This window comes from Dendrobates tinctorius, unplaced genomic scaffold (assembly GCF_039654945.1).
Source record: "Dendrobates tinctorius isolate UK_male_01 unplaced genomic scaffold, ASM3965494v1 ptg000065l, whole genome shotgun sequence".
Classification (NCBI taxonomy): Eukaryota; Metazoa; Chordata; class Amphibia; order Anura; family Dendrobatidae; genus Dendrobates; species Dendrobates tinctorius.
The window spans coordinates 10850956-10873260 of record NW_027361733.1 but is presented as its reverse complement, the minus strand read 5'-3'; the positions used below and the strand labels follow the sequence as shown (position 1 = coordinate 10873260).

Here is a 22305-nt window from a genome sequence, read left to right as displayed (position 1 = left end):
TTGATTTACATTGATTATTTTTATGTTTTATCATTCTCAATGCATTCCACTATGTAATGAATAAAGAATTATAGCTGGAATATTTCATTCATTGACATCTAGGATGTGGTATTTTAGTGTTCCCTTTATTTTTTTAAGCAGTGTGTATATATGTACGTATGTGTCATGATCCAGGTTGGATATGACGGGTTTTGAATAAGTAACCTTTTTTTCCTTTGAGCTGGTTGCTTAGAGTTGGTTTTGCACCCGGTGGCCATTAGTGTTATTACACAGTGGTGTCTTTTATTCTAGTTTGCCCCCGGTGGTGGTGAGTGTTATTGCATGGGAATCTCTAACAGGTGTGAGACTCTGGCTCCCATCTATAAAGGTGTGTCAGGTGTTCTCACTCATGGTTGGTGATATTGGTGTTTTCCAACCATCCTTGGTGAAGAAAGGCGCTAGAGAGAGTTCCTGGCAGCTCAGTCAGAATCCTGGAGTGGCAGCTATGGTGTCAGCGAGGAGTTCTGGCAAAGCTTGGAGGAGTGGCAGCTATGGTGTCAGCGAGGAGCTCTTGTAAAGCATGGTGGAGTGGCAGCTATGGTGTCAGCGAGGAGTTCTTGCAAAGCTTGGTGGAGTGGCAGCTATGGTGAAAGCTGCACTCAGATGCTGGACTCTGTTGCTGGAAGAGAGCTGCACTCAGATGCTGGACTCTGTTGCTGGAAGAGAGCTGCACTCAGATGCTGGACTCTGTTGCTGGAAGAGAGCTGCACTCAGATGCTGGACTCTGTTGCTGGAAGAGAGCTGCACTCAGATGCTGGACTCTGTTGCTGTAAAGCTGCACTCAGATGCGGGACTCTGTTGCTGGAAAGCTGCACTCTGGTGTTGGATCCGGTTGGAGGAAAAGATGCACTCAGGCGTTGGACTCTGTTGCTTGGAGCATTAGCAGCAGAGCAAAGCTAAGTGGTGTTTCCCTGTTTGTCACTTTCCTCAATGTGTGTTTTAGTGCAGTGGTGGGATTAGTTTCTGCACCGTCCACTTCACTAGTAAGGGATTGGTTCAGGGCAAGCTAGGGATTTCAGGTATCCTGATCGGCGCCCGGTGCGGAACCGGCCTAGGGATCGTTAGGAGTCTAGAGACACTGACTCAGGGGAGTGCAGGAGGTCTCCACGTCCCCGGTCCCTATCGCAGGGCCACCATTGTAATTGTTTTCCTGGTTTTCCCCTTTATTCTGAAATTCGCCCTGCTTGAGGCGGTATATCCAGACATACGTGTACTACTGAAATTCGCCTGCTGGAGGCGGTGTATCCGGCTGCACGTTTTATTATTTAAATTCGCCCTGCTGGAGGCGGTGTATCCAGACATATGTGTACTACTGAAATTCGCCTGCTGGAGGCGGTGTATCCGGCTGCACGTTCTATTATTTAAATTCGTCCTACTGGAGGCGGTGTATCCAGGGTCACGCGTGTCATATAAATTCACCCTGCTGGAGGCGGTGTGTCCAGTCTCACGTGACCATGACAGAATGTACACTCACTGGCCACTTTATTAGGTACACCATGCTAGTAAGGGGTTGGACCCCCTTTTGCCTTCAGAACTGCCTCAATTCTTCGTGGCAGAGATTCAACAAGGTGCTGGAAGCATTCCTCAGAGATTTTGGACCATATTGACATGATGGCATCACACAGTTGGCGCAGATTTGTCGGCTGCACATCCCTGATGCGAATCTCCCGTTCCACCACATCCCAAAGATGCTCTATTGGATTGAGATCTGGTGACTGAGGAGGCCATTTGAGTACAGTAAACTCATTGTCATGTTCAAGAAACCAATCTGAGATGATTCGAGCTTTATGACATGGCGCATTATCCTGCTGAAAGTAGCCATCAGATGTTGGGTACATTGTGGTCATAAAGGGATGGACATGGTCAGCAACAATACTCAGGTAGGCTGTGGCGTTGCAACGATGCTCAATTGGTACCAAGGGGCCCAAAGAGTGCCCAGAAAAAATTCCCCACACCATGACACCACCACCACCAGCCTGAACCGTTGATACAAGGCAGGATGGATCCATGCTTTCATGTTGTTTACGCCAAATTCTGACCCTACCATCCGAATGTCGCAGCAGAAATCGAGACTCATCAGACCAGGCAACGTTTTTCCAATCTTCTACTGTCCAATTTCGATGAGCTTGTGCAAATTGTAGCCTCAGTTTCCTGTTCTTAGCTGAGAGGAGTGGTACCCAGTGTGGTCTTCTGCTGCTGTAGCCCATCTGCCTCAAAGTTCGACGCACTGTGCGTTCAGAGATGCTCTTCTGCCTACCTTGGTTGTAACGGGTGGCAATTTGAGTCACTGTTGCCTTTCTATCAGCTCGAACCAGTCTGCCCATTCTCCTCTGACCTCTGGCATCAACATGGCATTTCCGGCCACAGAACTGCCGCTCACTGGATTTTTTTTCTTTTTCGGACCATTCTCTGTAAACCCTAGAGATGGTTGTGCGTGAAAATCCCAGTAGATCAGCAGTTTCTGAAATTCTCAGACCAGCCCTTCTGGCACCAACAATCATGCCACGTTCAAAGGCACTCAAATCACCTTTCTTCCCCATACTGATGCTCGGTTTGAACTGCAGGAGATTGTCTTGACCATGTCTACATGCCTAAATGCACTGAGTTGCCGCCATGTGATTGGCTGATTAGAAATTAAGTCTTAACACACAGTTGGACAGGTGTACCTAATAAAGTGGCCAGTGAGTGTATATGGGTATGTGTGTGTGTGTGTGTGTGTGTGTGTATATAATATATATATATATTACATTACAGTAAGAAAAAAAGTATTTACTGTATATACTCGCATATAAGCCGAGATTTTCAGCCAATTTTTTTTTACTGAAAGTCCCCCTCTCGGCTTATATGCGAGTCATATACCGAGGGGTCGGCCAGGGAGGGGGAGTGGGGGGTGTCGGAGATCATACTCACCTCTCCTGGCATGTCTCTGCAGCCCCTCCGTGCTTGTTCCATGTTCGGCGCGCTGTTCTTCCTGCTTTCAGCGGTCACATGGTACCGCTCATTAGACTCATGAATATTCGCATATCACGTGACTGCAGGAAGAACAGCGCGCTGAACATGGAACAAGCACGGGGGGGCTGCAGAGACATGCCAGGAGAGGCGAGTATGATGGGGGGGAGCCATATTCACCTGTCCCCCGTTCCACCGCTGCGCGTCGCTCTGCTGTCTTGTGTCCTCTGGCAGTGATGTTCAGGTCAGAGGGTGCCATGACGTAGTTAGCAGGAGCCCTCTGCCTGAACAGTCACTGCAGAGCTGGCAACGCTGATGAGCAGCAGTAGCAGCAGTGGCGAGGTGAGTATATAGTTTTTTTTTTTTAATTGAGGCAGCGGCAGCAGCATTATAAGGGGCCACTTATCACTGTGCAGCATTATAAGGGGCCACTCATTACTGTGCAGCATTGTAAGGGGCTACTCATCACTGTGCAGCATTATAAGGGGCCACTCATCACTGTGCAGCATTATAAGGAGCCACTCATCACTGCAGCATTATAAGGGGACACATCACTTTTCAGCATTATAAGGGGCCGCTCACTGCAGCATTATAAGGGGCCACTCATCACTGTGCAGCATTATAAGAGGCCACCAATCACTGTGCAGCATTATAAAGGGCCACTCATCACTGTGCACCAATCACTGTGCAGCATTATAAGGAGCCATTCATCACTGTGCAGCATTATAAGGGGCCACGAATCACTGTGCAGCATTATAAGGGGCCACTCATCACTGTGCACCAATCACTGTGCAGCATTATAAAGGGCCACCAATCACTGTGCAGCATAAGGAGCCATTCATCACTGTGCAGCATTATAAGGGGCCACTCATCACTGTGTTTACTTTTATTCGTATCTATTTTTATTTTTGAAATTTACCAGTAGCTTCGGCATTTTCCACCCTAGGCTTATACGTGAGTCAATAAGTTTTCCCATTTTTTTGTGACAAAATTAGGGGGGTCGGCTTATACACGGGTCGGCTTATACACGAGTATATACGGTAGTCAGCCACCAATTGTGCAAGTTCTCCCACTTAAAAAGATGAGGGAGGCCTGTAGTTGACATCATAGGTAGACCACAACTGTGAGAGTCAAAATGAGAAGCAAAATGCAGAAGATCACCTTGTCTGATTTGACAACATTTATTTTGCAAATTATTGTGGAAAATAAGTATTTGGTCATTAATAAAAGTTCATCTCAATATTTTGTTATATATCCTTTGTTGGCTGTGACAGAGGTCAAACGTTTTCTGTAAGTCTTCACAAGGTTGGCACACACTGTTGTTGGTATGTTGGTCCATTCCTCCATGCAGATCTCCTGTAGAGCAGTGATGTTTTGGGCGTGTCGCTGGGCAACACAGACTTTCAAATCCCTCCAAAGATTTTCTATGGGGTTGAGATCTGGAGACTGGCTAGGCCACTCCAGAACCTTCATATGCTTCTTATGAAGCCACTCCTTCATTGCCCTGGCAGTGTGCTTGGGATCATTATCATGCTGAAAGACCCATCCACATTTCATCTTTCATGCCCTTGTTGATGGAAGGAGGTTTGCACTCAAAATCTCACGATACATGGCCCCATTCATTCTTTCATGTACCCGGATCAGTCGTCCTGGTCCCTTTGCAGAGAAACAGCCCCAAAGCATGATGTTGCCACCCCCATGCTTTTTACAGTAGGTATGGTGTTCTTTGGATATAACTGAGCATTCTGTCTCCTCCAAACACGATGAGTTTTGTTTCTACCAAACAGTTCTACTTTGGTTTCATCAGAAAATATGACATTCTCCCAATACTCTTCTGGATAATCCAATTGCTCTCTAGCAAACTTCAGATGGGCACGGACATGTACTGGCTTAAGCAGGGGGACACGTCTAGCACTGCAGGCGTAGTGTGTTACTGATAGTAGCCTTTGTTACTGTGGTCCCAGCTCTATGCAGATCATTCACTAGGTCCTCCTGTGTGGTTCTGGTTCTTAATCACCGATCTTGTGATCATTTTGACCCCACGGGGTGAGATCTCCACCATAGTGGAGTTTGGAGTTTGACTGTTTGAGGTTGTGGACAGGTGTTTTTAGGTGACCAAATACTTATTTTCCACCATAATTTGCCAAATAAATCTTGCAAAATCAGACAACGTCATTTTTCTGGATTTGTTTTCTCATTTTGACTCTCATAGTTGTGGTCTACCTATGATGTCAATTACAGGCCTCTATCATCTTTTTAAGTGGGAGAACTTGCACAATTGGTGGCTGACTAAATACTTTTTTCCCCACTGTATGTATTGTGGTGTACTGAGCACTGTGTCCACTAGGGGGCGCTGTGTGGATGTCCCAAGAGAGAGGATGAGTGGCAGAATCCTGAAGGATCGTTATGTATCTCAAGGTGGGTGGCCTTGAGATGGAGACTTATGTGTGTGTGTTGATCAGCAATGATATTGCTGAGGTGTTGTTTCAATGTGTCAGGGAGAAGTCTCCAGGTAACTGGGGAGACGGGCTGACCCAGTTACCTACAAACCCACCCAGGGGGTGTGTTTGAGAACATTGTGATAAAAGGGTTTGAATGGTTCAAGGACCTGTGATGAGGTCATAGCCATGTGACCCGGTGGGCGTGGCTACGGACCGTATAAGGTGGCCAGGGTAGGTCACATGTAGAGAGGAAGGTGTGCTATCTTCCTAAAGACCACGTGCTGAGGCTGCTGACCCGATGAGGCCTGTGGATATTGGCTGTATGTGAAGACGGATAAGTCTCCTGTGTTTGCTGAGGCTCCAGGACTGAGCCTGAAATCATGGACACTTATGCTTGCTTTCGCCTGAGCTAAAGGCTATTCCTTGTGTTATGTGCTACTTTATGGGTTATGAAGCAATAAACCCTATGAACTTTTAAAGGAACGTGCCTCATGATTGACTCCCATGGCTCCTGAGCGAGTCAAATCCCTACAGTATATTGTGATGCAGTGACCGCTGTGACTGCTAGGGGGCGCTATCTGGGTCATGCACACAGGCATCTCCATTATTGTAATAGGGAAAATGGTGACCGGCAGGGTTGATATGTATCACAGGCGTGGGTGCCCTGTGATGGAAGCCGAATCATGTTGTGATTAGCAGATCTACTGCTAATGGATTTTTTTGTTTTATATGGGGCGGCTTTCAGGTGACTTGGTGAGATGGGTGGGCCCAGTCACCTACTAACGCAACCAGGGGCGTGTGTCTGAACACCCAGGATAAAGCCTGTGTGTGTGGCTGTGTGAAATAATACCTTTAGTGAGGTCATAGCCATGTGATCACCTTTGGGTGTGGCTACGGACCATATAGTGTGCCTGAGGTAGGTCACGGGAGAGAGTGTGTACGTGAGTGGTTCAGGGTGCAAGGTCCTGGAGGGTCAGTGTTGGGAGATTATGCTAGAAGGATCGGATCCCTGGAGCACGTGCTGTGACCTTGGACCTGGTGAGGCCGGTGTGTTGGGAGTCCCTGGGAGTAGGGACGGATCCCTGAATAGCGCCCACTGAGGCCCTGGACCTGGTGAGGCCGGGGTGTTGGGAGTCCCTGGGAGTAGGGATGGATCCCTGAATAGCACCCGGACAGGCCATGTGTGTTTGCAGAGTCAGCGACGGCACTGCATTGGGGGAGCTACTGTCCGTCTGTGGATCTGGACTGTCTGGTGGCCTGGTGAGCAATACGTTATCCGGGATGGTGATCCCAGTTCGGCAGCTTCCCTGGGAAAGAGAGGACTGACAGAGAGTCGGCATCTGGAGCCGGAGCTCCTGCGAGGTAACCCCGGACATGACTGTTGGTACTAGTCTCCTTTATTATTTATATTGCCGTCCCTTATTACACAGTGCCCTCTCTTGTTATGTACACCTCCGTCCCTTACATATTGGATTATAAAGAGCCCTGATCTTTATTACATGCAGTCCTGTCTTATTAGATGTATAATGCAATGATGGCTGATGAAGCATGGGAAAGCTCTATTCTAATGGAGGGGCTGATGGACTGGTCTTCTGGTCACCGACTGCTCCATCCGCAGTCATTTTATATCGAACAAGACAACTATGTGCTAAAAAAAGGCACTGTGAATAACAAAAATAACAAGAATACGCTATGTAAGAGACAGCACTGTATATAACAGCAGAGGAAGCTATATAATAAGGGACGACACCATGTATAACTAGAGAGGATGGTACACAATAAGGGACGGTGTTATACATAATATAAGAGGAAGCTATGTAACTAAGGATGGTGTTATACATAATAAGTGAGTACACTATATACTAAGGGACTGTGCTATACATAAGGGAGTACAGTATATACTAAGGGACTTTGCTATACATAATAAGTGAGTACACTATATAATAAGAGACTGTGTTATATATAAGGCTACATCCCTGTAACTGTGTGCAGTGTCACTGTACTGCAACCTTTTAGAGACGCATGGAACATTTCTATTCTGATCCTCAAAATTGGATCAGAACAGACAATTCTCTTACCCTCACGGATCTCATTCTCAGATCCATGATTTTCACATAGGAGGGCAACAACCCAGCAGCAGGACCACTACCTCAGTCTTTTTGCAAGGAGGAACAGGAGGAGCACTGCCAGAGCCCTGCAAAATAACCTCCAGCAGGCCACAAATGTGCATGTGTCTGCACAAATGGTTAGAAACCGACTCCATGAGGATGGTCTGAGTGCCCGACGTCCAAAGATGGAGGTTGTGCTCACAGCCCAACACCGTGCGGCCCTCCAAAGAAATGCCACCCCACACCATTACTGACCCACTGCCAAACGGTCATGCTGAAGGATGTTGCAGGCAGCACATTGCTCTCCACGACGTCTCCAGACTCTGTCACATGTGCTCAGTGTGAACCTGCTTTAATCTGTGAAGAGCACAGTGTGCCAGTGGCAAATTTGTCAATCCTGGTGTTCTGTGGCAAATGCCAAGCGTCCTGCATGCACGGTGTTGGGCTGTGAGCACAACCCCCATCTGTGGACGTCAGGCACTCAGACCATCCTCATGGAGTCGGTTTCTAACCGTTTGTGCAGACACATGCACATTTGTGGCTTGCTGGAGGTCATTTTGCAGGGCTCTGGCAGTGCTCCTCCTGAGGTAGCAGTCCTGCTGCTGGGTTGATGCCCTCCTACGGCTCCCACCACATCTCTTGGTGTACTGGCCTGTTGCATGGTAGCACCTCAAGCCTCTGGACACTACGCTGACAGACAGCAAACTTTCTTGCCACAGCTCGCATTGATGTACCATCCTGGATGAGCTGCACTACCTGAGCCACTTGTGTGGGTTGTAGAGTCCGTCTCATGCTACCACGAGTGTGAAAGCACAACCAACATTCAAAAGTGACCAAAACATCAGCCAGAAAGCATTGGTACTGAGAAGTGGTCTGTGGTCCCCACCTGCAAAACCACTCCTTTATTGAGGGTGTCTTGATATTTGCCAATAATTTCCATCTGTTGTCTATTCCATTTGCACAACAGCATGTAAAATTGATTGTCAATCAGTGTTGCTTCCTAAGTGGGCAGTTTGATTTCACAGAAGTTTGATTTACTTGGAGTTATACTCTTTTGTCTAAGGGTATGTGCACACGCTGCGGATTCTGCTGCGGATCCGCAGTGGATTTGGCCCTGCGGATCCGAAGCAGTTCTGCAGACAGTGTACAGTACCATGTAAGTCTATGGGATTTACAATCCGCAGTGCACATGCTGCGGTTTTTTCACTGCAGAAAAGCTGCGGTTTTAAATCCGCAGAAAGAATAGACATGTCAATTCTTTCTGCGGATTCTGCTGCGGTTTACCACCTATTCCATTGTCCAGGTGTTAAACCGTAGGGGAAAACCGCAGGCCAATCCGCAGGGAAACAACAGGTCACTTTACCTGCGGTTTTACCAGCGGATCCGCATGGAAAAATCCGCTGGTGAATCCGCAGCGTGTGCACATAGCCTTAGTGTTCCCTTTATTTTTTTGAGAAGTGTATAACTATATCTTGAATATGGTTTGGTAAACAGCTAAGATGCCAAAACTTGTCAATGTCCAAATATTTCGGGACCTAACTGTAAAGTCTAATTGTATGAATGAAAAGATAAACAACTTCCCAATAATTTTCAAAATACTAGTTTGAACCCCTGTATGCTCTCAGCTGGCTGCAATATCCAGTCTAGACTATGCTAGACAATCGTTTTTTTTCTGTTCCATTTGGCCCCATACAATAATATTGTCTTACAATTAATCCAATACAGTAATTCTGTCTCCTTTCTTGTAATATTGTCCCTAATCCTACTGCTCTTTACACATTAAAAACTATTCTTCATGCCTGTTCCCACTCCCTTGGCGTAAAGCTCTTCTTGATCCACAGCGGGGGCTGACTTCATGCTCCACCCACGACGAGCAAGCCAACGTCAGCTGCCAGTCTCTGATTTGGGAATTTTGGAAAGTTATGAAATGTCCTATTAATGTCTGTTCTGTTCCTGATCTAAGGAGCTCAGCTTTCTTAGATGAATCTGTGCTGCACTTTTTGTACATGCTCAGTAGTGACCAGTGCTGTGGAGTCGGAGTGGAGATGAATCTGTGCTGCACTTTATGCTCAGTAGTGAGGCAGGGCTGTGGAGTCTTAGTGGAGATGAATCTGTGCTGCTCTTTATGTACATGCTCAGTAGTGAGGCAGTGCTGTGGAGTCTTAGTGGAGATGAATCAGTGCTGCACTTTATGTACATGAACAGTAGTGAGGCAGGGCTGTGGAGTCAGAGTGGAGATGAATCTGTGCTGCACTTTATGTACATGCTCAGTAGTGAGGCAGGGCTGTGGGGTCATAGATGAGATGAATCTGTGCTGCACTATATGCTCAGTAGTGAGGCAGGGCTGTGGGGTCTGAATGGAGAAGAATCAGTGCTGCGCTTTATGTACATGCTCAGTAGTGACCAGTGCTGTGGAGTCGGAGTGGAGATGAATCTGTGCTGCACTTTTTGTACATGCTCAGTAGTGACCAGTGCTGTGGTGTCGGAGTGGAGATGAATCTGTGCTGCTCTTTATGTACATGCTCAGTAGTGAGGCAGGGCTGTGGAGTCTTAGTGGAGATGAATCAGTGCTGCACTTTATGTACATGAACAGTAGTGAGGCAGGGCTGTGGAGTCAGAGTGGAGATGAATCTGTGCTGCACTTTATGTACATGCTCAGTAGTGAGGCAGGGCTGTGGTGTCGGAGTGGAGATGAATCTGTGCTGCACTTTATGTACATGCTCAGTAGTGAGGCAGGGCTGTGGGGTCATAGATGAGATGAATCTGTGCTGCACTATATGCTCAGTAGTGAGGCAGGGCTGTGGGGTCTCAATGGAGAAGAATCAGTGCTGCGCTTTATGTACATGCTCAGTAGTGAGGGAGGGCTGTGGGGTCTGAATGGAGAAGAATCAGTGCTGCGCTTTATGTACATGCTCAGTAGTGACCAGTGCTGTGGAGTCGGAGTGGAGATGAATCTGTGCTGCACTTTTTGTACATGCTCAGTAGTGACCAGTGCTGTGGTGTCGGAGTGGAGATGAATCTGTGCTGCTCTTTATGTACATGCTCAGTAGTGAGGCAGGGCTGTGGTGTCGGAGTGGAGAGGAATCTGTGCTGCACTTTATGTACATGCTCAGTAGTGAGGCAGGGCTATGGAGTCGGAGTGGAGATGAATCTGTGCTGCACTTTATGTACATGCTCAGTAGTGAGGCAGGGCTGTGGTGTCGGAGTGGAGATGAATCTGTGCTGCACTTTATGTACATGCTCAGTAGTGAGGCAGGGCTGTGGGGTCATAGATGAGATGAATCTGTGCTGCACTATATGCTCAGTAGTGAGGCAGGGCTGTGGGGTCTGAATGGAGAAGAATCAGTGCTGCGCTTTATGTACATGCTCAGTAGTGAGGGAGGGCTGTGGGGTCTGAATGGAGAAGAATCAGTGCTGCGCTTTATGTACATGCTCAGTAGTGAGACAGGGCTGTGGAGTCAGTGGAGATGAATCTGTGCTGCACTTTTTGTACATGCTCAGTAGTGACCAGTGCTGTGGTGTCGGAGTGGAGATGAATCTGTGCTGCTCTTTATGTACATGCTCAGTAGTGAGACAGGGCTGTGGTGTCGGAGTGGAGAGGAATCTGTGCTGCACTTTATGTACATGCTCAGTAGTGAGGCAGGGCTATGGAGTCGGAGTGGAGATGAATCTGTGCTGCACTTTATGTACATGAACAGTAGTGAGGCAGGGCTGTGGAGTCAGAGTGGAGATGAATCTGTGCTGCACTTTATGTACATGCTCAGTAGTGAGGCAGGGCTGTGGTGTCGGAGTGGAGATGAATCTGTGCTGCACTTTATGTACATGCTCAGTAGTGAGGCAGGGCTGTGGGGTCATAGATGAGATGAATCTGTGCTGCACTATATGCTCAGTAGTGAGGCAGGGCTGTGGGGTCTGAATGGAGAAGAATCAGTGCTGCGCTTTATGTACATGCTCAGTAGTGAGGGAGGGCTGTGGGGTCTGAATGGAGAAGAATCAGTGCTGCGCTTTATGTACATGCTCAGTAGTGACCAGTGCTGTGGAGTCGGAGTGGAGATGAATCTGTGCTGCACTTTTTGTACATGCTCAGTAGTGACCAGTGCTGTGGTGTCGGAGTGGAGATGAATCTGTGCTGCTCTTTATGTACATGCTCAGTAGTGAGGCAGGGCTGTGGTGTCGGAGTGGAGAGGAATCTGTGCTGCACTTTATGTACATGCTCAGTAGTGAGGCAGGGCTATGGAGTCGGAGTGGAGATGAATCTGTGCTGCACTTTATGTACATGCTCAGTAGTGAGGCAGGGCTGTGGAGATGAATCTGTGCTGCACTTTATGTACATGCTCAGTAGTGAGGCAGGGCTGTGGAGTCAGAGTGGAGATGAATCTGTGCTGCACTTTATACTCAGTAGTGAGGCCGGGCTGTGGGGTCTGAATGGAGAAGAATCAGTGCTGCGCTTTATGTACATGCTCAGTAGTGAGACAGGGCTGTGGAGTCAGTGGAGATGAATCTGTGCTGCACTTTTTGTACATGCTCAGTAGTGACCAGTGCTGTGGTGTCGGAGTGGAGATGAATCTGTGCTGCTCTTTATGTACATGCTCAGTAGTGAGGCAGGGCTGTGGTGTCGGAGTGGAGAGGAATCTGTGCTGCACTTTATGTACATGCTCAGTAGTGAGGCAGGGCTGTGGTGTCGGAGTGGAGAGGAATCTGTGCTGCACTTTATGTACATGCTCAGTAGTGACCAGGGCTATGGAGTCGGAGTGGAGATGAATCTGTGCTGCACTTTATGTATATGCTCAGTAGTGAGGCAGGGCTGTGGGGTCAGAGTGGAGATGAATCTGTGCTGCACTTTATACTCAGTAGTGAGGCCGGGCTGTGGAGTCGGGAGTCAGAGAAGTTAAGTCAGAGGTTTGCCTTTCCAAGTTCACAGCCCTTTCTCATGCAGGGTGCCAGTGGCTCTCTGCGCCGCAATACATTTCAGTTGAATTTTATTCCAAGGATGCACATTCAGCTGAAAAGAGGTGTTTTTGTGGAATTTTCATCTTGGAAAAAAATGGTAATCTGAATTGGATAACATTTTTCTGAGTGCTGTCAGCTTTTTTCATAAAAAAACGTAGCTTCCCCCTCAGCTCTGCTGTTTCTCTTGTTAGAGCCTTTAACATGCCGCCATTATTGATCCTTGTAGACCTCCTTCACATTAGCTGGTTGCTGAGCTTCTGGTCATTTATGTGAAAGGATGAATCGGCTGTTTTCCTAAATCTGAGTGATGTCATCTAATTGTCTGCTGCGATGACTCTCTCAGAGAACTGATTGATGTCACATAAGGAATGCGCTGGAGAATGTAGAAGCCAGAGGAAACAAATATTAACTATGGGAGGAACAGCTGACTGTATGGTACAGAAACATTGCTTCAATCAAGAATTAAAGGGGGAGTCCTGTCAAATGTAAATACATTTTAGCGAGTGTTCCAAGCCCCCTGGATGTTGTGCAGTGATGATGATGCAGGGGTCCTGCCACTCACTCCATTAACCCAAGTACTATACAAAACATTGTACTTGGGTGTTTTAGTTAGTCTGATAAGCTCTTCACAAACTTTTTCTCAATGCAGTGATCAGTGAGCGTGTGTGGGGCTCCACACACACATGTAGTACCTATCATAGGTGATGAACCTAACCTCTTAAAGGGGACACGTCAGTGAAATTACCCTTAATGACGTTATCAGGCTATGACATCATCATATACAGAGGACCCATCAGCCAGGGGTCATGACAGCCCCTCCATCTTGATGATGTTATCAGCTATGACTTCCCCCAAGGCAATAGTCATCCACCAACTATATTCTAGAATCTAAAAGGGGATTTAGAAGAAAGCTGGGGTGGTCAATTACGCGAGTAGATATTAACGTTAACGAGCAGACAAGTGTTTATCCAGGACAAGAATCGTGAATGAAATGGTTGAACAGTGATCGTTACATTGTAACACCGAACGCCATGCACTGCGTTCACACAGACACAGTGAGATAATTTACATGGCCCCCTGACTGCGCCCATAGCCGGACCTTTTTAGGACTTGAATTAACTCTCCTCCTTTTTGTGTAATGGTTGAATAAGTGAACAATCTTCGTTAACATTGCACAATTTTCACAATTTTTTTTGCTTATCTAAACGATTTGATGCACGATGAAGGAGCGTTTTTGGACATATTGTTCAGTTGCTCAACCCACATAATGATCATGAATGTTACCGTTAGAATCTGAAGGACTATCGGCCAGTGTAAATGCCTCTTTAGAGTTGACAGTCATTTTAGGATTATGCACATACTTTGTAGGGCAGCATAAATCCACACTGCTAAAAGTGACCGGGGGTAAAAAGAAAATCGACAAAGCAGTACTGAGATTTATTTTAGAATAGTCACTAATTCAAGCAAAATATCAGAAAAAGTAACTCGGGTATTAACATGCGAACATCATGATCATATCGCTCTATTGCTCCAAGTAAAGGAGGATTTCACTTTAGAACTGTAGAAATGGGGGAAAATGTAACATTGCTCAGTTCTGCGTGGTGTCTCAACACGTTCGACAGGAATGACTGGTTCATCGCTGTTCTTTGCAATAAAACAGGTGTTTTGTAACTTGAATCCGGAAACTGCAATATAGCAGGAGCCAGGGCGATGTCTTTCTCACAAGGTCCTGGGAGTGGAGACCATGCTAATTCCCAAAATTAGACATTATCTACCAAAATCTATAGGGGAGGAGATCCCATCAGAAGAAAGCATGGAAATGTTTCTCAAATGAAAAAAAAAGATCCAGGGCTAATATTTCTGCTTTTTTATACAGTATGCTTTTTTTATATGCGCTGCTATTGATACCACAAAAATTAGTTTAAAGAGTAAATTTGTATTTATTTTTTTATTTAGTTTTGTCCTCCTTGGAAAATTATGAAACATTACAAATCACTATGTTAGGGGATTTGTCTTCATTCATGTAAAAAATTATGTGCAAGTGGGGCTTCTAAACCTCCGTTTTTTGCCCAGTCTATTTTCCTGCCTTTAGTTGCATTGATATCCGAACATACTCATTTGGAGTACAGATGATGGCAGTGATATGTCTGTACCAGTGTCTCGCTAAAGAGGCAGTCAGACTTCCCTATAAATCGCACTGCAGTGCATGGACTGATTGCGTCTCTGCTGACCCAAGTGTGACAGCTGCATAGAACTATACGAAGCAGTCACACTTGGGTCAGGAGACCCGCCGGCCAGTCCGTGCACTACGGCCCGATTTATACGGTTGTCTGACTGTGTCCTAACTCTGGGGATAAGCTGTTGCAGAAGAATCTTCTGATAAGTAACACTCAGGAGAGGAGACAGGGGCTGACCCATCACTGCTATCATCTGTACTCCAAATGAGTACATTCTGATATTGGTGCAGGCAAATAAACTGGGGAATAGCCGGGGTGCGGAAGCAAATTACATACAATTTATTTACAGGAATGAAGACAAATCCTATGAAGAAGTATTTTACAAACTTTCCATGCCCGCCTACTACATGATTTTTCCCACACCCACCACATTTTGACAATGTCTCTGGCAAAGTATGATTCTGCCACAATAACCCCAACACTGTATAATACCTCTCCTAGCATGATCCCCTTGATGCTCCACTATATGTACCGTGGAAACCCACAGCCCCCACACACAGTATGAGGGCCTAGCGCGCAGTATGATGTCACGCACAGCCCACCACAGAGTATGATGGTCCCAGCAGCCCTCCACTCAGTTCACAGGCTTCATCACAGTTTGGTGACCCCCACACACAGTTTGGTAGCCCTGCATCCTAAGGACATAGTTTCTGTTGAATTTGTGACGACAGAGACAGTGCCACTCAGCATCGGGGTCTCCCAGTGGCCTGTTTCTATCTGCCATGCATGGTATAGATCCAAAATACGCGTCCTGCATAATCTATGATGATTTTTTTTTTCATTATATTTGATTATATAGCACCATCATATTTCACAGCGCTGTTTGACCTCATCATCTCTGTCCCCATCGGCGCTCACAATTTTAAAATCTCTATCATTAGGTCTTTGTAGCGTGGGAAGAAACGGAGACCCCCGAGGAAGTCCACACAAACATGGGGAGAAGATACAAACTCCTTACAGATGGTGTCCTAGGTGGGATTTGACCCCAGGACCCCCGGAAAAGGACCAGCGCTCTATGACACTATATAGATAAAAATAACTTCTACTGTGGGCCTCCCAAGTCTTTCTATCAGCGGTGCCATGTGCCGTCATACATTACTATAAGTGCATATGCATTCTGTAACCAGGCGACTTTGCGGTTTGGTCAGAGTGCTCGTTGACCACCTCTTCGTGAATAGTAATGTCCTTAGTAGTAACTGTCACCCAGGTTTCACCGAAGCTAGAGATGGCTGAGGTTTTTACTAGATAGTAATTCTTATTCTGTTATTTCTAAGGAGAAATAGTCTTTGGTGCAAAAAAACCATTTCATGACTCCAGTTGATCCTGGAACAAAGCTTCTCAATGTCGGATGAAGGTGCCGTCACTTGAGCAAAGCTGTTGAGTGACGTGTGTTGTTCCAGTTGTTGGGCTGGGACTGCCAGCTCACTGAGTCAACATCCCGGGACTCTTTCCCACAGGCACCGACCTTGCTGCTCCAGGCGGCTCACTTCTGCTGGCAAGAAATGTCATTTACATTGCAAAGTCAGAGGGAAGTTCTAATTATCTGGTTACTAAAAAGATAAAACCAGTGTGCAAAACCCTATGCTGCAATCTCCGGGGCTCATCTGTCCGAAATCTCAAGAATATAGACGAAAATACGTTAATCAGGCATCCGTAGGGTCTCAGAGGGTCCGAGTTTGCTTGCACCTGTTGGATAGCATGGGTTTATAAAAATAAGTTACTGATATTCATAAGTCTGGGGCTGAAGGAGAAGACTATATGGACTAATTTTTGTAAATTTTTCTTGAAAATGAACACGTTTAGGCTGATTGTATTCACAGAGGGCAGAATCTTGGCGTGGTCCTTCTGGACGCTGTATTAGGGAATGTGCACACTCGGAAGAGAATATAAGAAGCATAAATCAATGGGTGGAACGGATTTGAAAGCACTCTCAGTGCAATGCAAAGTGTGAAATTACGACTTAAAGGGAATCTGTCAGAAGATTTTTGTTATGTAATCCAAGAGCTATTTATATACAAAAGAGAAAAAAAGTGATGGCACTCACCGTTCTGTCGTGAAAATTCTTTATTGATTAAAAGGCATTGGCACGGGAGGAACGTACAGAGAATAGACGACGACCGCTTCATGCACTTGCGCTTCAACGGGTCCTGAAGCGCAAGTGCGTGAAACGTCCGTCGTCCATTCTCTGTACGTTCCTCCCGTGCCAATGCCTTTTAATCAATAAAGAATTTTCACGACAGAACGGTGAGTGCCATCACTTTTTTTCTCTTTTGTACATAATCAGATCACATGTTTGGTTTTCTGGATCGAGCACCCGTTCGGACGGTAGTTTGGCGGTCGGTCTAGGTGTGTGATTTTGGACTTGAATAGCAGTCATGGAACTGCTTAGAGGTTAAGGAGCAGTGCCGAATCTTCTGTCTCTTTTATTTATTTTGTTTAATCCAAGAGCAGACTGATGCAGGGGCAGAGATCCTGATTCCAGATGCATCACATACTGGGATGTGTGCTGTAGTTTCAATAACATCAATGTTTGCTATTATTGAGAACCAAATTTATCAACTCTGCCCACAAAGAACGTAATCCAGCGTTGCCTACATCACAGCAGCAGTCAGTAGTCAGCTCTACGTGCATGTGCATGCACTCAATAGAGAATTTAAAGGGCTGGGGGTCCACCAGAGCCAAACGTTCCCTGCTGTTGGACTAGGGGTTGTGGCTTAACGTGCAACACAATGCTCAAGAAAATCTGTCCAAATTACGGTGCATGATTTTGGCATAAAACTAAGCCAACAACTAAGTGCTGCAAACAAATGAAAACAAAATCCATCAAACAGAAAACAAAATATCAAAAAATCAGACCCTATACCCAGTGGTACACAGGGTCAAAATATTAGAGGACACTCTCCTATAATCATAGAACCACAAGAAAGAACAAAGAGAGGGGAAGTCCAAGGTAAAAAAGACCAGTTTTATTAAACACATATTTTACAACAAAAATACATCAACATAAGTACACTAAAAATAATCAAGATACACAGTGTGGAACAGAGGTGCAGAAATGACACTCACAAAAAAGGTATAAGGTGGATGGGGGACCACAAGGAAATAGCAGCATTACCTATAAAGTGCTAAATATAATTTATATCCACTCATCCTAAACCCTCACAATGTATCCATTGAAATTTAGAGCCTCACTAGACAGATAGATAAATATCACATCATCCCAGCTCAGTGGTAATAACTCTGAAGCTTATATCAAAAGTCTCTGGAAGGAAGGGTGGTAATAACAAGTCATACATAGGGCTGCTGCCATTAGCACAGGGTCTTACCCATAGTCTCCACGCCGGGTTTCATGTCCGCAGCCCCGACGCGCGTTTCGCGTGGGCTGTGATCAAATATGCATTGTTCTTACCCTTAAATAAGTGCTGCAAACATACTAAAAATGAAGTTTATTAACCGTCATGAACCATATTGATATTGACCATATTTTGTGCATTTTAGATCCTTCTAGTCTGTTTCCACTGTCTATGAATCAGTCAGTATTGATAATTCTGCTCCAGGGTTTTCTTTTTTCCAATATTGGATCTGTCCGCTAGAGCCAATGACCGTTCTGGCCAAAATCCAGCCAATCCAGCACATAACCTATCATTCTAAACCTTGAAATAAAGTACTAACCAAATTAAGGATGGAAAGGCTCATCTTGTATATACTCTGTAATTAGCGCTAAATGTCCTCTAACTAATTGCATCTAATCTGTAATTGGCCTGGAATTAAGAAGCAGAAACGTAATCTCTGAAGAATGGCTGCAGGCGCATCTCATGCTACATTATATCATTACACTACTAAGTATTGCTTCGTGTTCCTTTTTTATAGGTGCTGCGGCTGTTTGGGGTGCTGCGGCCGTCGGGAACTAAGGCCAAGAACTGTCTGGCTTGGACACCCCGAAAAAAGAGAACAAAGATACCCACGGAACGTCATCAACAATCAGAAATACAACTTCTTCACATTTCTCCCAGGGGTAAGACGTCTTCTCGCCTAGGACGCTGTATGCCAGGCCGGAGCCATTACTGCAGCAAGCTGCTGGGTATTTACCTCTTAGCAATTAAGTTTAGTAATTAGGATTTCTGCAGCCTCCAGGCCTGAAACCACACAGAGCTCCCAATGAATGGGCGAGTCAGGCTACATTACTTAAAGGGTTTTTTTTTTCTTTCGTTTCAGACATGTATGGTAAATCCACAGGATATACCATAAATATACTTGTGTATTGGTCACCTGGGACCTGCACCTATATTAAAATATAGAACCTGCAGGATGTGGCCCCCACCATGGCACTTGTGGATGTGCAATAAAAGCCCAAATTGTTTCAGATTGGAATAACCCCTTCCAGCTCTTGCATGCCATAGCTTTGCTGCATATTATTTTTTTTTACTGCTGTTTTTTTTGTGTGTGCAAAAAATACACTTGAGTTTAACAGTTTACGCGAAGTGGATGTGATTTAATAGAAAACACAACCGGTGTGTTTTTAAAGGAAATCGGTCACCAGATTTTTGCTATGTAATCAGAGATCAGAATAATGTAGGGGCGGAGACCCTGATTCCAGCAAAGTGTCATTTATTAGGCTGTGTGGTGTTGTTGCAATACAATCAGTGTTTAACCAGCAGGAGATTATCGCTGCAAGACTAGGTGTCTCGTGCCTTCCGGTCAACTGCTGTGTGTAACTCCGCCCCCATCACTGATTAGCAACTTTCTGCATATACACAGTAAGCTGCAAATCAGTGGATTTTATAGGGCTCAACATTTTGAACCCTGCAGAGAAAACTGTGATTATATCAAAACGACAGTATGCAGCCCAGCAAGCGACATCGCTGGAATCAGGGTCTCAGCCCCTACGTCATGCTGCTCTCAGGTTAAATAATGCAAACGTATTAACATATCTCCTTTGGAGATGTGTGTTTTTTTTTTTGTTGGACTTCTATGGGGAGCCTGATATAGAACTTGGTAAAAATAAAACCCTAAAATTAAAAGTTTTGGAAGAAAACATAAAAAATTATGTAAATGTGTAAAGTTATTTTCTGAATGTTTGGTTTGGTGGATCGATATTAACTCTTCTGAGATGGACTGGATCCTGCTTTGTGGTTGGTCATGTTCCCCTTTCCTTTATGCTTTCTGATCACTCGGTGGAACCTGATGGACATTTCTTTTTTTTTTTTTTTTCACCCATTTTAACTTCAAGCATTTATCCGGATTTATTATTATATTTATTGTGACTTTTCTGTAACATTGCGACCTTGTGACAAATGCAATGTTTAACAGTAAGTACAGACCCCACTTCTTTCACAGCTGAACTCTGACCTCACAGCAGGGTCCGCAGTGATATAATGACCCCCCGAGGGGCTGCGGAGCCCATCTGTGGCCACAGAAGTGTATATATATATAATCTCCAGACCTGTAGGTCTTCAAGTAGCTGGACGAGCCCTGACACTTTCTGGCATTGCTTTCTCTGAAGATGCTTCGGCTACTTTATTTTAAAGAAAAAACATATTGGAGTTAGCTCCATGTAAATGGCGTCCTGCTGTTTACCCAATCATGGCAAGAAGCCGAGCCGTCTCCTGGGGGCAAAGTGGCCGTAATTAACACCTTGCTGGGGGGCAAAGGGGGGATGTTGACAGCTGTTAGTACAATTGACCATTTTTTACACTCTTAGCTGTTATATGTTCAGTTGTTTAAGAGAAAGCCATTAATAAAGCTGGACATGGGACGGGATATGGAAACCGTCCGACAGATGGAGGGCCGAACGCGGCACTGCACGAAACCCAGCAGAGGCAAAAGTAAAACTGTAACGATACTTTTGTAGTACATTTTTACAAAAGCTGTAGCCATCGTTTGAAAAAAAAAATGTCTGAATCACCAACATACCAGAACAATGTACTTGTACCTTATGTGTTTGGATTCCAATGTAATTAGATGGGTACGAGGAGTTTCGGGATGTAATTCTGTGCTTCCGACGAGACCAGTAACTTGGATTATGGGTATTCAGAAATGGATCCCAGGATTGAAGAGTTAACGCTAATGGACACCAATATGTATTAAAAACATGTTAAGCTCTTTCACAACTAGCACACTTGACTTTTATATGACTCTTCTTTCTTTCACTCTGTTTTAGATCCTTTTTAACCAGTTCAAATACTTCTTCAACTTATATTTCCTGCTGCTGGCCTGTTCACAATTTGTGCCTGAGATGCGGCTGGGGCCCCTGTATACTTTCTGGGTTCCTCTGGTACGTGGATGATTTTACAGTATATTTCCTTTTAAGTATCTTCATTCCCCTTTGAACAGAATTTTACAGTTTATATTTAGATATGTGCATACAATCTTTATCTTTTACAGCATGTGAACATTTATTATACTCCAGAGCTGCACTCACTATTCTGCTGGTGGAGTCACTGTGTACATACATTACATTACTTATCCTGTACTGATCCTGAGTTACATCCTGTATTATACTGCAGAGCTGCACTCACTATTCTGCTGGTGCAGTCACTGTGTACATACATTACATTACTTATCCTGTACTGATCCTGAGCTACATCCTGTATTATACTCCAGAGCTGCACTCACTATTCTGCTGGCGGAGTCACTGTGTACATACATTACATTACTTATCCTGTACTGATCCTGAGTTACATCCTGTATTATACTCCAGAGCTGCACTCACTATTCAGCTGGTGCAGTCACTGTGTACATACATTACATTACTTATCCTGTACTGATCCTGAGTTACATCCTGTATTATACTCCAGAGCTGCACTCACTATTCTGCTGGTGCAGTCACTGTGTACATACATTACTTCTCCTGTACTGATCCTGAGTTACATCCTGTATTATACTCCAGAGCTGCACTCACTATTCTGCTGGTGCAGTCACTGTGTACATACATTACATTACTTATCCTGTAGTGATCCTGAGTTACACCCTGTATTATACTCCAGAGCTGCACTCACTATTCTGCTGGTGCAGTCACTGTGTACATACATTACTTATCCTGTACTGATCCTGAGCTACATCCTGTATTATACTCCAGAGCTGCACTCACTATTTTGCTGGTGCAGTCACTGTGTACATACATTAGTTATCCTGTACTGATCCTGAGTTACATCCTGTATTATACTCCAGAGCTGCACTCACTATTCTGCTGGTGCAGTCACTGTGTACATACATTACATTACTTATCCTGTAGTGATCCTGAGTTACACCCTGTATTATACTCCAGAGCTGCACTCACTATTCTGCTGGTGCAGTCACTGTGTACATACATTACATTACTTATCCTGTACTGATCCTGAGCTACATCCTGTAGTATACTCCAGAGCTGCACTCACTATTCTGCTGGTGCAGTCACTGTGTACATACATTACATTACTTATCCTGTACTGATCCTGAGATATATCCTGTGTTATACTCCAGAGCTGCACTCGCTATTCTGCTGGTGCAGTCACTGTGTACATACATTACATTACTTATCCTGTACTGATCCTGAGTTACACCCTGTATTATACTCCAGAGCTGCACTCACTATTCTGCTGG

General features: G+C 45.2%; 1 protein-coding gene across 1 annotated transcript in view; it reads left to right on the top strand.

Moving 5' to 3' along the window:
- The window catches only part of ATP9A (ATPase phospholipid transporting 9A (putative)), a 148288-nt gene that overhangs the window by 16244 nt on the left and 109739 nt on the right, over positions 1 to 22305 (top strand). The window contains exons 2-3 of the mRNA XM_073580616.1: positions 18595 to 18739; positions 20885 to 20998. Of these exons, the coding sequence (XP_073436717.1) occupies positions 18595 to 18739; positions 20885 to 20998 (259 nt within the window). The remainder of the gene's footprint in view (positions 1 to 18594; positions 18740 to 20884; positions 20999 to 22305) is intronic.